This window comes from Festucalex cinctus, chromosome 15 (genome assembly GCF_051991245.1).
Source record: "Festucalex cinctus isolate MCC-2025b chromosome 15, RoL_Fcin_1.0, whole genome shotgun sequence".
Classification (NCBI taxonomy): Eukaryota; Metazoa; Chordata; class Actinopteri; order Syngnathiformes; family Syngnathidae; genus Festucalex; species Festucalex cinctus.
Window position 1 is genome coordinate 21,630,596 of NC_135425.1, and position 15,711 is coordinate 21,646,306.

General features: G+C 38.7%; 1 protein-coding gene across 1 annotated transcript in view; it reads right to left on the minus strand.

Moving 5' to 3' along the window:
* Positions 1-1,720: 1,720 nt before the first annotated feature.
* The window catches only part of sppl3 (signal peptide peptidase 3), a 28,796-nt gene continuing 14,805 nt past the window's right edge, over positions 1,721-15,711 (minus strand). Inside the window, exons 3-11 of the mRNA XM_077497778.1 lie at positions 13,275-13,363; positions 13,066-13,185; positions 12,770-12,848; positions 11,259-11,371; positions 9,816-9,922; positions 7,596-7,759; positions 7,144-7,334; positions 4,558-4,667; positions 1,721-4,079 (exon numbers count right to left, since the gene is read on the minus strand). Coding sequence (XP_077353904.1) covers positions 4,011-4,079; positions 4,558-4,667; positions 7,144-7,334; positions 7,596-7,759; positions 9,816-9,922; positions 11,259-11,371; positions 12,770-12,848; positions 13,066-13,185; positions 13,275-13,363 — 1,042 coding nt within the window. The 3' untranslated portion in view covers positions 1,721-4,010. The remainder of the gene's footprint in view (positions 4,080-4,557; positions 4,668-7,143; positions 7,335-7,595; positions 7,760-9,815; positions 9,923-11,258; positions 11,372-12,769; positions 12,849-13,065; positions 13,186-13,274; positions 13,364-15,711) is intronic.

Genomic DNA, 15,711 nt, shown 5'->3' on the forward strand with positions numbered 1-15,711 from the left:
GTGGGGGGATGGAATACTAATAGTTTTGTAAAGACTTGAGTGGAGTTAAAAAAAAAAAAAAAAAAAAAAAAGTCATTAGTGTTGATTTGAGGTGTATAAAACATTTTGGAGAGAATTTCCAGCGAGCGACAGAGGAGCAAGAGGAGAACGCAAACGCGGCGCTTCACTCAACGTCTTTGCTTTGTCATTGCTGCAGCCATTTTCTCCTCATGAAGTCGTCGACAAGTCAACACCCCTCCCTCCACCCTATCCCAACTTTTACACTCCCTGAACAAACCATCTATATCCAAAGATTGTTTTATTTCCAACAACTTAATCTTTGTCCTTTCTTTTTATTTCTCACTTTAATATCGTAAGAGCTTTTATATTTGTTATGGTACAGCACTTGTTAAATTTTTTTTTCCTTTTTTGTTTTTGTTTTTTTAAACAAAGTTGACTAAGATGTTTATACACAGGACGATAATTTAGAGATAATAGAAGGCCTTGTCATATTTTAAATCATTTAATATATATGATAATCCGCCATTTCCGTCACGGCCGAAAGCAGATATTTGTATTGTGTCTCCCTCTGCTGGACAACCACCTCACATTCACCTTATTTATACAGTTCAGTATTGTTTACATGGTGTCCCCGCTTTACGACGTAGTTCAGTCTTTACGACGGAACTTTTAATTAGGCGGAACCTGCCCTGAGTCTGAAGCAGTACGCAGTACAGTCCATACAACAAATTATAGACTTTTAATTGCTCACAATGAGAGACGTGCGGAGGGATTCTGCCATTTATTTTTTAGGCCAGATAGATTTAAAAAAGTGAAGGAAGAAAGGGTAGAGTTAAGCATGCGCCAAGCAACAAAATGTAGTTCACAAGAACATTTATTTATTGTAGGTCTAAGCCAGTGAAATTGTAAATAATTATAAAATAAAATCTACCAGCATTGTGCATTCTTTTCTTCTCACAACCTTAGGTCATAAACAACATTTTCAGTGACTTATAGTGAGTTTATTAGCCATTGAAATGTATTTTCTCAAAGTCGACTCATTAAATTGTTGCTAAATGTTTTGCTAAAAAAAAAAAAAAAAATCTCAAGTATCGCACAGCTCGAAAAATAGCTAAGTAGGTACCTGCGTAGAAGAATTCCACCAACGTGAACCTGTGTGCTCTCGTACGCCCCCTTCAGTGTGGATGTGACAGGCACGCCAAAGAAGGCTGGAGTGGACTGTTTGTCTCTCAATCTTTATCTGCGTTATCAGCAAAACTATGTAATATTGCTGGCTTTGAGATAAAAGTTGTTATAATTTGGGAAATGTAATATTTTTCTCTATCTATCTATCTATCTATGTACAGTAAAAAGACTCTGCCCTACACCAGCAATATGTAAAACATTAAATACATTAGGCTGACTATGCAAAATAAATCAGAATGCAATCAATGCAGCTTTCATTTTTATGTAGGGTTGCACAACCTGTGAGGCGAACTAGTTGCTGCCTCACTTCCCATCTGAGCTATAGGTTTGAACAGGAAATACTGTACACAATATCAGCAATTTACCAATTCATTTATGGACAGTGGATTCAAAATGAAAACCATAACAAACCAAATGGCTTCACTATCCGTGATCTGACCCAAATGAAGACACAACAGCATTTACAGTTAGAGTCATGTTTATTTACAGCACAATCCTGAACGAGGGAGGGAGACATTTTTATTTTGTGTGTGTGTGTGTGTGTGTGTGTGTGTGTCTGTGGATAGAATGCATCTGGATTCATATTTCATCACAACACAGTTCTTAATTTATTTAGTCACCATTTGTCTATACAGAATCCATTCAGTCGCAATATCTAGAGAGCTGCAATCCTCTGCTGGAGACAAAAAAAAATAAAAAAATGAAAGGGCTGGGGAAAAAAAAATACCATTAAAAAAAAAAAAAGTTGTCCACAACGATCGTCTTCAGCTATTTATATATGTATATATACACATATACACACACATATATATATACGTATATATGTATACTTATATATGTATATAAATCTATATATTTTCTTGCCATGTCCATGGAGAGGTGATGGGGTTTGTGGTTTCGACAGTTCAGGTTTAGAGAGGGTTCTCAGGTCCCAAATATTGAGCCTTTTTTTTTTTCCCCTCCCCCCCAAGTCACAAATGTCCCGAGTACAAACCCTGCTCTGTACATGGGGGGGGGGGGGGGGGGGGGGGGCTTCATAGAATAGGTCCAGTCCAGACTCCAAAAAAGTTCTGCAGTAGCCCTCCAAAATGATTACAATGTACACTTAACATGCACGTCCAGAGTAAAAAAAAATAATAAAAAGAACATTGAGGGGAAAAAAAAAATGCACAGGCGTTCTAGCCTCTTGCGATATAAATTAAAAAATAACTGACGAGCACCACAAAACAGTGGCAAGACAACATAAGAAAAGAAAAGGTTACAGTAAAAACATCCTACGTTTGCATTTAGTTCTAATTTCCATTGATCAATTTCAGATTTTTTTAATTTATTTTATTTATTTATTTTTTAACTGATTTCCTCCCATCCTCAGGTCCAACACGCACACACATTCAACTGTATCTATACATGTAACCACGGTACGCGTTCATCTCCCGCTGACTTATCACAATAGTCAGGTCCTCATCGCTCTCGCTTGCTTGTTCTGTACCAACGTCACCGCGTTGGTGGCCTTTTAACGTCCCTTTAAAGATGTGCAAAAAAAAAAAAAAAAAAAAAAAAAAGTATTAAAGAGAAAAGCGGGCCAACAAAAGGGTTCCTGGATGAACGTAACATACCTTCAAATTAGTTCAACATTCATTTATTTGAAGAAATATAAAAAAAAAAAAAAAAAAAAATATTTCAAACCGTCTGGACTTGTCCCCCGATTTTGAGAAAGAAAAAACAAGATTTTGTATATATTTTACAAAAACAACAACAACAAAAAAAGTTTACACACTGGTGAATCAGAGTAGTCCGACTGCATGGATGCCAACCTGACTATTGTCACAGCCAGTTCCAAATTAAAAGCAAATAAAAACATCATCATCATTCACTCTCTCACACACCTGAAATCAGGAGCAGGAAACCAACCGCCGTCGACACTGATGGATTTTTTTCTTTTCTTTTTCTTTTTCTTTTCATTTGTGTTTCGACCGCACGAGCAGACGCACGATGGGCTCACGAGTCAACCGGCCGTCAGTTTCGAGTCTCCCGCCGCTCAACATGCTCTCAAACACAAACTCAAAGAGATGGCAAAAATACAAGTGTACACATATATACAAACGCAAAGCCACGCCCGCCGGGCGTGCGGCTTTGCAATTTCATAATGCATCCTTTTTCTGTATACGCAGAGAATAAAACCTTTTCTAAATAAAATACATTGTTGTCTGTGCAGAATTGGGGGAGTGAGGATAGCAGATGACCAGAGGAGGCGGAGTCTGTGCTCCACTCCTCTTCCTTGACTGCATTACCCCCTTCCCGTCTCCGCGGCGACGCTCCGTGCTTGTTTGACATCGCTCCAAAATAATATTAATAATAATGTCAAGAGTAATGACCACGACAACGCTAAAAAAATATATATAACCCCCCCTCATGTCTCACAACTGCAAGTCCACAAATGGAGTTTTGAGGGGGGGTGGGGGTGGGGCAGGAGGGAGGTCATGTGATCTCGCGTGACAAATCAATGCGGAGGAAAGACGGGAGGAAGGGGAAGTGAAACATGAGCAGGATGTGCTATGATGATGAGGAGAAGGAACACAAACACGCTCGTGTGCTTCTGGGGCGGGGTTGGTGGGTGGGTTCTCCGCAAGATGAGTGGAAAAGCATAAACGAGTGGTGACGACATGGCCTCGCAGTGAGGGCGGCCCCCTCTACCCCCCCCGCCCCCACACCACTCCATCCCCCCTGCTTTTCCATGGGAGTGAGGGGAGGGGGGGGTCCGCTGTCCTTCCACCTCCCTCCTCACCCCCCCCCCCCGGTTGCTGGTCGCTAATGGCGTGGGTGCATCATACCTCCAGGAAGCGGGAACTGGGCTTGGCGTGGAAGGGCTCGGACCACATGCGCCGCAAATCCCCCTGAAACACACGCGCACACACAAAATGTTTACAACTGGGGCGGGCACAAGTACGGCCATGTTCTTTCATCTGCATATATTTGTGGAGACTGAAATTGAAGTTGTATTTTACAATTTTTAAAATGTGCAGAATCAGTATCACACTCATTTTTTTACAGTACCATGCATCTTTTTTATTTTAACTCAATTATGAAATTATTATATCAATGACGAAAAGATGTAGCCACGTTTCTATTTAACATTTTTTTTCCACTTCAGTTAAGAGTATGAAAACATAAAAAAAAAAATGTACATTTGGAACAGATAAAAAATGTGTGATTAATCATGAGTCAACTGTTGAAGTCATGCAATTAATTACGATTAAAAATTTGAATCCCCTGACACCTCCAATTTTTAAAATGGTCACAAGAAGAGTTTGACTGCAGACTTTCAAACGAAGTCATCTCACATCTCCATCAATCAAAAACGAGTGGACGTACCTTCAGGTAGGCCATCGTGAGCAGAGGCAGCAGGGTGAAGGGCACCAGGTAGAGCAGAGCAGGCTGAGCAGCGCGATGAATCCTGGATGCCACGGTGGCCGTCAAAAGGCCTGGCAAAATGAGAAAGCCGACTTTTTGATGATCTTGAGGGCCTCCGAGTGTGAAAATAGATCATCAGCATCTTTTGTTTACACACTCTACTATAAAGGGAAGCTAAAAACTGATAGGTGCAGTCAAAGTAAAACAGTCCGGGCACAATGCACCTTTAAGCAATAAAATATCAGGCAGCCATTTTGCCACTTCCTCTGATGTTATTTTCACAGTTGCTCAGGTTTCAGGAAACAACCAATCAGAGCTCAATATGAGCTCGATATGATAATTATCACTATATTGTGGGGATGATGGCGATACAAAACAAAAGTTGTAATATTGTCAACCCCCCCCCCAAAAAACAACAACAACAGTATTGTCCTTTTGTACAATGCATATAAACTATGGATGACCAAAACTGCCAAAATTCAAAATAAATAAATGACTGAAAGTGAAAATAAAAATGGAAAAAAAAAATATAATTCAAATTTGTTTACTTTACTAATAGAGGTGGGAATCTTGGGGCACCTCACGATTCGATTGCGATTACGATTCAGAGGCTACGATTCGATTATAAAACGATTATTGATTTCCCCCCAGGCAGCAGAAAAAAAACAATGTATTTTGGTGCTTTTAATGTTTCGTACATTAGTTACAAAAATAGTACAAACATCCTCTCAGGCCTAAATAAACTACTATTTCAGTATCAAGTTAACAGTTCAAAACAGTAAATAAAATACTCAAGTCCTCATTCTGTAACAACAGCTTTTAAGTATATTCAGTCTTCAACAGAATAAAACATAGCATTGAGCAAAAATATATTATTTTTATCCACTCAAAAGTGCACTGAGATATAAATGAAAGACAATGTGAACTACTACTTCAATACAAATGCCTAAAAAAAAAAAGTGCTTTCCTGCTTTTTAAGTTGTGTAAAGATGAACATGTAAACATTAAAGTTTCTCAGAGGTACAAAAAAAAAAAACCCTCAAGTGCTTTTCTGCTTTTTAACTTGTGTAAACATGAACGTGTAAACATTAATGGGATCGTTCGGCTTTTTTAACATGAATCTCAATTTGATCCTCACCTCCCGTGTGTGCAATCAGCGCTGACTTCGGCGTTGGACGAGAGGAAAATAGTCCAGCAAGCTGGCTGGGGTCTCGGAAATAAAGCCTTTTTCTTCTAAAAACTATTTGTTTTCAAAAGCGTGATACATTTCCACCACAATACTCTTTTCTGAATAAAGTCAGACGCCATCACCGCCAGCCACTACTTTTCTGTTCGTTCGTTCGTATCACTGCGCGGCGCCCTGTAGAACGCTAACCGACGCACTGCAGCCAGCTAGCTGATACTTCCGCCTCAAGTTGTTTGCCTTTTCGGAGCAGGTCTGATCTGACGAAGAGGTGGGTTGGTCAGCTCAGCCATGCTTGTTGTTTTGAATGTCGAGGCGTGAGTTGTGGATGTGTACTCTCGGTCCGTCCCATTAAGCGTCCCGAAGACCGCGCGCGCTACTGCGTTTCAGTTCCGCGTACTTTCCGCTCCGGTCCACTTTTAGTTTCGGTTCCCTTGGCATATTTATATAATCGGAATTTGGACTTTTGTGAATCGTTCTCGATTGTTCCACGGCCGAATCGTGAATAATCTAAGAATCGGAAATTTTGCACACCTCTATTTACTAATAACACTTGTAATATTGAGGCAAATGCACATACATATTGAATTTCTCCACATATTGACTCGCTTCAGAAGCATGTTACGTTCGCCGTCATCTGATCAGTAGCGTGGATTTTAAACATAGAAGGGCCAAAACATGCCTTGTGAAAATTAAACTGCGCTTAAAAACTAGCCACCAGAGGGTGCTAGAACTGCAAAAATGGAAATTAATGAGTTTTATGCTGCTTTGAATATCGTGACATGACGACGACGACATATTGTGGCAGTTTTAATATTGTGATATCACGATATTGCCATTATCGTTACATCCCTATTGCCCGGGTACTGTGATGTCATCTTACGTCGACAGCAAGTGGCAAAATGGCTGCCCCCTGAGATGGATAAAATCATCTGGATTTTGCTGCATAACTCAAATTCCACAAATGTAATATTAATCAGAATGTCATGTTTAGACTAGCATGGTCACATATAACATATTATTGCCAAGAAATGTTTAAGGTTGACTTCCCCTTTTAAGCAAAAATAAAATTTGATGGCAGGATCCTGTGTCACGATGTGCAAGTTAGTCAAATACTTTCACTGGATTCCTTGTAAAATTGCAGTTCTTCTGTGGCGGCTCGTTTGCAGGATCTTTGTTTAATTAAAGGAGGCTGACGTTCCAACAATGCTAACAACAAAACATGTTTGCCGCGCAACGTGCGTGTGTGGGCACGTCACGCGTGCAGACGCTCAAGAGTGAGTAATAAGTCTCCAAAGAAGCTTAATTAACAGAGTGTTCTGAATGCCCACCTTAAATCTTTTACATCCCCGCCACTCACTTACCCACAAAGTATCCAATGAGAGTGCAGTGGAAATAGGAGACCCGCTGCATGCGTCCCGACATGTTCCCGGGCCCCGGGGCCTCCCCGCTCGCCTGCTTCTTGTAGTTGTCGTAGCGCAGGACAAAGCACAAGAGCAGCCCGGGCATCACGATGTCTCCGATTCCCAGCATTGAGAAGTGACTTCCCGTGGAGCTGCCACACAGATGCGACGAAAAGAAGCAAATGTTTGGAATGTTAAAATTCTTCGATATCTCGTCATTGTGTGCAAATAAAAGGACAACGAGACCAATTTGGCGGAGAAACGTTCTTTAACAGCCCGCTGAGGCTGTAATGCTCATTGTAGCGGAAAATTAAAAAAGTCGTGTGGAGAGAGAAAAGCAGAGAAAAATAAATTCAATACCAAAAAAAAATCAGTACTAAAGAGAAACTAGAGGAATCTATTGTCATTCCTACCTGGGAAAGACCAGTTTTCCGGGTAAGGAGAGGCGGGGCACGTCACGGGCCATCCCTGGCCCCAAGTGCAGCTTCCTGGAAAGGACGTCAATTGGGTTTTCAGCAGGTTGGGTGGCCACTTTGACCATCACGTTGCTGTTGAAGATGTAGGCTGAGAAGAACACCTAAAAAGGGGAAAAACACAGGCACCGGCATGTTACGTTCCTCTGTTTACATTGGTGGTTGCTAGGCGACCAAGCGCGTATGCTGAAGATGCGAGATGCACTTCTAGTGATCGTTTGCTTTTATTGGCGCGTGATGCATCCTTTTCCCAATTCACTTTAATGTTAATGCAACACTAAAACACAGTATCGGTTTGCTCCAGGGAGTCTCCGACTGTTGTGGAAGAGTAGTAAAACACATTTTGTTGATAAAGACGTGAGCAAACGAACCAATATGTATATGTGCTAACAGAATTCATCTGTGTTTTAAGATCATGCTTTGGAAATAAACAATCTCTCAACATTTGTGTGCATAATCGCTCAACACAATCAGAGGGAAGTAAACTATATTTAGGCTTTTGCTTTTATTGTATACATTGTGTGATTTCTTTGTTATTGTAATCTAACTATACTATGTTGAGCAAAAAAAATAAAAAATGAAAGTGGTCAGACAAATATGTGCAATATGAACTCACATATATAACGGCGTTCCGCAGGGTTTTGTTCTGGGGCCTCTACTGTTTTCATTGTATCTGCTACCCCTGGGTTCCACTTCACTTATTTAGCCCATTATAGGAATAAAAAGTTAATATTTTGCTTGTAATTAATTTGATACGTGCATGATTTTTCACATAAAATTAGAACCTTTAAAAACACATTTTGCAACTTGCACAACACTTTCTGAATTCAAGGTGAAGACAGCCAGATTACACAAAAAGGCTACTCTCCCTCTTCATTTTGTTCACCAGTAAACCCGATATCCATGTCTTGAATTTGAATAAATAACATTTTATTTTTCAATAAAGACGGGTTCAGTGAATGTGCATAGGAAACTGGCGGGTTTCAGCACCTCCAACAAGTTAAAGAACCACTTTAGTTGAACACAAAGCTGCTATTGTGAATGGCAACAGGAGGGAGGACGCGCACGCGCCCAAGTTAACTGTACAGTCTGCCATCTCGTGGAAGAGCATTTAATTGTTCCGTCTATATTTCGGATGGAAAAAGGTCACGTTCAATATCCTGGGGCATACCTGAATCCTTAACTAATGTGCCAGGGCACAGTGGTTGGTAATCACTGTTTAACAAAATGATGAAGATGCAATTTGCCTAATTACAAGGCAGCACAGCATCTAAATCTTTTGGGGATGTTATCTGATGTGGAAGATTTGAGCCGGGACTCAAAATGAATGGAAATGATGACAACAATCTCCCGAATTACATAAAAAAAAACAAAAACAAAAAAACAACTCATTATTTAATGAATAAATCACATAATATGAGATGCATGTTGTACCTGATTTAGTCCTCACTATACTATGCGAAAGCAGTAGAAAAGTCACAATAAATATTCATATGTAGAACACCTTATGGCCACAAATATAAACGCACTCAAATGCCAAAGCCAGTAAATGTCGTCAACTGAGCGTGCAGTCTTTTGCCACGTAACACTCTTAACCCCAACACAAACTTGTTGCGTCGTTTGTAACCTTAAAATGTCATAATTACAGTAAATATTTGCCAACATAAAACAACGCAATGAAAACAAGTAATTAGCATGCCATCTTGTGACACAATGTTCGAAACAGGATAATGCCATATAAGAGGACCACTGTATATTTAATAATAAAAAATAATCAAAAAAATATATATAATAATTTTATAATAATAATAAAAATAATAATAATAACAATAATGATAATAATAATAAGAAGAATAATTTAAAAAAGAAAAAAAAGAAAAAAAAGAAAAAGAAAAGGGAGCTTCCGGTATATTCAAGGGATCAGTTGCCACACCTGTTTCTTATTGTTCCGGAATCAGGCTCGTCTATGATTGACAGAGGCAATAACTGCATTTGAGGTTCATAAATCACACCAAAGCCAATAACACGACAGCCGCATGCAAATGTTTCTGCTCAAACTCATTTGGGAGACAGTGAGCTGATGACAATGAGCTTGTCCTCATGCATCTTTTGCTCACGGCACCGCGTGTGTGCGAGCGCGAGCGCGTGTCAGCGGCTTACCCAGAAAACGTCATAGATGAGCAGTCCTGACAGCAGCAGGCACGACACCTTCAGACTGGGCAGCCGCACAAAGGCTATCATGGCCACGCACAAGCCCATGGCCAACGCTGCAGGGAGGGTAAAAGCACACAATAAAAAAAGTAAAACATTATTGAAAAAACAACAAGTCAGACCTATACAGACCTGGCTAATTATTAAGATTGTTTTAACGGCAGTGTGAGCTCATATGATGTCATCCGTAAAAGAAATGGCCATTTGTCAAAATTGACATGATCTGTTAAGAGGGATTTCTTAAGGGAGCAGAGACACCATGTTGTTGTTCTTTATAAAGCAAACTACTGGATCCTGAGGTGGGGGAAGGGATTCATCATTCAGAGACGAAACAATTTTCCTTTTGTATGCATATTTCTCCAAACCCCCCAAAATAAATAAATAACTCAATAAATAAAATTAATAAACGAGAGAATGTAATTTCTGGAGAAACTGCATGTGAAGGGCGGGAGGCTGAATGTAAAATTGTGTCATAATTTGGCATCATGATATCGAATGACAAGGTATGATATGAAATTATCTGTTGAATTTGGAATGGGTTGGAAATCGGTCAAAAAAATGTTTGAAATAGGAGAAAAAATAAATAAATAAATAAATATATATATATATATATATATATATATATATATATATATATATATACATATATATATTTTTTGCTTTTAGTTTGAAAAAAAAAAAAAAATGCTGTAGGGATGGTTTGAAATGGCAAAAAAAAAAAAATAATAATAATAATTATAGGAAAGGGAGAAAAACAAACCCAAAAAAAAATTAAAATAAAATAAATCATAAATTTAATAAATTTTTCGTGCATATTTTGTTAAGCAGGAAATTGAAAATAATTCCCAAGGTGAATTGAATTAACCAAATAATTTAAATTTCAAATAGGAACCAACTGAATCTGTTAAGTTGAATGTGGCATTGGGAATTAAAAGTGAATTTCTGGAGTAAAAATTGTGGATTTTTTTTTTTTTTTTTTTTGAAAAATTAGAATTTTTGGAATGACAAAAACAGTAGCACTGACAAGCATGAATTTTTGCAGTATGTTGAAACATGAATCGTGACTCAGTCATACAGTACATGTAAAGAGAGGTGAATAAAAATTAAGAAAATTATTGCAAAAAATTTGAAATTGTTGGCATGTGTGAATATTGAAAATCCTTCCCAAAGTAAACTGAATCCGCTGACTGTTTTGAATTTCAAAAACTGGTTATCAAAACAATCTCTTGCGACATAATGATGATGCAGAACAACACATATAAGTGCCTTCTTCAAACGAAGGGAGACCATCAAAACTATTTTGACCGTGATGATGCTGGTAGGCGTAACATGTCAACTTGGCTGTGGTTGAACCATCCCAACTGGCACAAGAGTGGCGACAGGGTGACGCACCGTCCATGAGGAGCCAGTGTCCGGTCAGCACCCAGATGAGCACCAACATAACCGAGAGGGAGAAGGACAGCAGCTCGGCCAGAGTGAAGCGGCCACAGCAGCCAAACGAAATCCTGCAATCGATGGCAGGAGAAAAACATTTAGAGAGCAACATTACTGACATACTAAATACGTAGAAAGAAAGACCCAGGATAATAATGACTATACAAGAAGTCAAGTTTGGAATCTTTGTGTGAAAGGGTTCATATTAGCTGCAGAGTGGGTGGGTTGTTGCCACTCCTTGTGGTTCACCATTGCAATGGAACAGCTGCAAAGTCCAGACACCATGCTAAACTTAACCTTTAGACGGCTGCATGGGCAGCAAGTTGATTTATTTATTTATTTTTTAAACAATTAAGCAGAGTCATTTCTGCACTGTTATGCGAGAGAAAAATCTACACACAGGACACAAGCGATCGACCATCTTATCTTACATATCTGACAAGTATCGGTCTCATGAAGGGATGATGCAGAAAGATGGAGGAGCCATGCTAATTGCTAAGCTACGTAAACCTAAGACTGACACGGCTAGCGCGTTTAACACCAAAATTAGAATTAGAATATATATAAGTTTCATTATTATTCACAAATCTATTTAGAATTGTAATTGAGCTTTTTTTTTTTTTTCAACATGGCCCTGGTTGATCTCTTATACTCTGCTGCCACCTGCTGGCCGTTTCTGTAATTACTACAATTTGAAGGCCTTCTGTATGCTCTAGCTAGCATAAAAAAACAAAAATGTATCAATATGTCTTTTGGACACTTAAAACATTTAAAGAAACCTATTTATACGTTTTTGGGAGCAAATAAGCCCAAATGAGCCGTTTGGAAATTGAATGAATAATATACAAGTAGGACAAAATAATTATGTATAATGTCAGTTATATTAACTCAGAGTCCTGAGTTTTGATTTGGATTTTTTTTAGGTCTGCATAATAAATGTTCTCAAAATACATTATGCCAGATTTTTTTTTTTTTTTTAATAAACTTCCTTTTGCCTTTATATATATATATATATATATATATATATAAAAAGAAAACCATTTGTTTGCTCATTTGTTATGTGATCATATTTGTATTGCAAACATTACTTCAGGTGCCTGGGATTAATGTGGGGGTAAAAAAAAAGAAAAAAAAGCTGCTCCTCAAATGAAGTAATTGATTCACAAAACAGCTCTACAAATACAAAAAAAATAAAAAATTGAGCCTCGAAGAAGAATTTCTATATTTTTTGTGCTCAGTGGTCCAAACAGTTTCTAAATTAACAACATTATGTGCGGTTACCCCTTGTAACCATTGTGACGGCCCAAAAATAGTGGTGACATGATAATTTATCATCGACAGAATCACAGTTAAAATAACGGCGACAGAGTGATGGAATGACGGACTAGGCCTTCAACTGCCCAGGGTATGCAGATGATTGAACCAGAACTGATATTTAAAAAAAAAACACCAGACAAACAATATCTTACTTATTCTGTGGGGAGCATGGCCTCGTCAGATACTGGCACATCGGCAACAGGAGGAAAGCAAAAGCAATCGTAGCGAGCACTGAGGATGAGAAAAAGAGAGAAAGCACAGAACAGCAATGAGATACAGTCAGCTCATTCTCATCCTTTTTTTTTGTTGTGTCCGCTTCACGGAGCAGCTAATGATCTTTGCACTTCCATCAGCGAAGCACAAAAAAAAAAAAAAAGAGACACACCACAGTGTGTGTAAGCCTTAAAGCACTCGTTTTTGCTGTGCTTTTCTGCTATGCGGCGCTTACCTGCCGTGCAGATGGTGAAGACCACCTGGACCGAGTCAAAGAAGAAGAACATGACTAGCAGAGACACGGAGGCTCCTATGGGGAGAAAAAGCGCCTGCGTCGAGTCTATAGTCTGAATACCTGCAACGCAAAAACAAGTCGTCAAATCGCCGCCGTTGTCATGACACCACGCAAATAAAACGTCGTCGCGCAGTGACGACCACGCTCACTGTTGTTTGTGTTGCTGTTGAAGGCGCCCGTTGCGGTGGGGTTGCCATCTTTGTCCTTCTCTTGGTTCTCACAGTCCATGTTTAATGACCTGCAGCGGGGATGAGAGAGCTGTGAGGACGCCTCATACTTTACAGCTTCTTTAACTATTCAGCTCTCAATTTAATTGGGACAAATTACTGACACTTGAGGTCTGAAGTGCAATTGACTTGTTAGCCTCGGCGGTCGACTCAAAGAGACAGCAAAGACAATTGGATGCGCATGCTTGACACAAACGGGACTCATTTCGGCTACAACAGCATGCCAGATATAAAATATTGGATGACGATGAGGGCGAGATAATGGATCGAAAAGAGATGGCTGGTCATTAGTAATTACTAGGGATGTAACGATATTCAAACGTGACAATACGAGATTATCACGATATGAAGATCACGATACGATAATTATCACGATATTGTGGGGAGGTTGGCGATATTTAAAAAAGGTCACAATATTGTAAAAAAAATTTGCTCATACAAAAACAAGAACATTATTTTGCTTGTGTACATAATATCAATAGCATTATTATTATTATTATTATTATTATTATTTTTTAAATATTATGTTATGTTCTTAATGTGCGCACACATTGAGTTCCTCCGCATACTGACTCGGTTCACGCGCATATTACGTTCCTCTTCATCTAAAAATGAGTGTAGATTTTAAACGTAGAAGGGCCAAAACATCCCTAATGAAAATTAAACTGCACTAAAAAAAAAAAAAAATAGCCACCAGAGGGTGCTACAACTGCACAAATGGAAATCAACCTGACTTTTTTTTAACAGATGTGTTACATTTAAATATCGTGAACATGACGACGACAATATTGTGGCAGTTTCAATATCACGATATCGCGCTTATCGTTACATCCCTAGTAATTACTGGGGCTGAACAATTTTGAAAAATAATTGTAATTCCCCCCCCCCCCCCCCCCATACAGGATGGCAGGCTTCTAGTTAACTTGGTTTCTTGCACATTGCTGGTTGGTTTTAAATAAGCAATAGCACAAATAATAGCGCTCCTATTGGAGACTCTTGGTACTACACATGACAACCATAAACATAATCAAATCTTTTATACAGAAATGTGCTTAGACTGGGGGAAAAAAGTAAAGGCAAATGAACCATGACTTACTATAAAAGTTGTTTTATCTACTTCATTATGACTTGTTAACTTACTATAAAAAAATACTTTCCGTCTTTTAAGCGTTCACTACAACAACTTCACAAATCTCCAATCAAGTGTGGCGTAAAGTCACAAAGTCTTGAGTCAGATTCCAACAATAGTGTCAACAAAACTTAACAAGAAAAACAATTTACATGCAGTCTTACATTTATGCTCAAGTATTTTTTGGTTAGAATTAGAAAAATACCACACTAATATTACACAGAATTATGCACGACAACAAGCAGTAGTTCTTGTTTTATTGAACCAATAAATATATACATAAATACATACAATTAAAAAACAAACAAAAAAAAAGGACCGCTTCCCTCACACAGTGTCCTTACATTATCAGAATAATAGCTTTTAATGTTTTGGTGGTCTGATGTCATATTTGTAAATGTTACTTTACTGTACATTGTGATTAATGCCCTGAAGTTTGATTTTGGAGGGAAAAAAATAAATAATACAGAAATAATAAATAAATAATAATAAAAATAAAAAATAAATAATAATAATAATAATACGTGTATCTGTCAGAAAAATCACAATTGACTTCAGCTCTACCTGGGACAGAATCTTCAGGGTATTTTGTTGTTGTTGTTTTTTTAAAGCAATGCTTGCAAATATGCTGCAGGTGGAGTTCGACTAGCAACGACTGCTGATGGTTTTAGCAGTCAATACAAAGCAGATGAACACAGTTTATCCGGACGCTGGAGTGATTGTGTGCTCGATGACAAATGAAAGGTGCGAAACCCAAATTCAGTATGCGACTCCAAGCTGGGTGAAGTCGTGTACCTGCTATTGAGGCTGCTGTAAATCAGCGCGTTGCGGGTGTTTTTCTAATGCAACTAAATCCATCAAAACACCATTACAGGTGCGGTCCGGAGTGCTCATAATGTAGCAAAATCCCGTTCCAACGACTACAGTAGTGGGTGCAGCTGGGCTGTGTGAGAGCTTTGCAAACAGCTGTAACTGAAAATGTGCATTCAGTGGTTGAAGCCCAGGAAGTTTATACATCACATTTTCCACAATGCAAGGCCTATGTGAACTGACTGGGTCTTGATTTTATTACACATACGGTTATGTGAAAGTGCATTTTGTTACATAGCAACGGAGCAAGTTTTCCCCACCAGCAAAATTTCTCTAATGAGAGAAAAACTGGCCACACAGACATCTGAACAAAATAGAGATAAAGGAGCAACAAACTCAAAAGTCATTTGACCCTAGAGT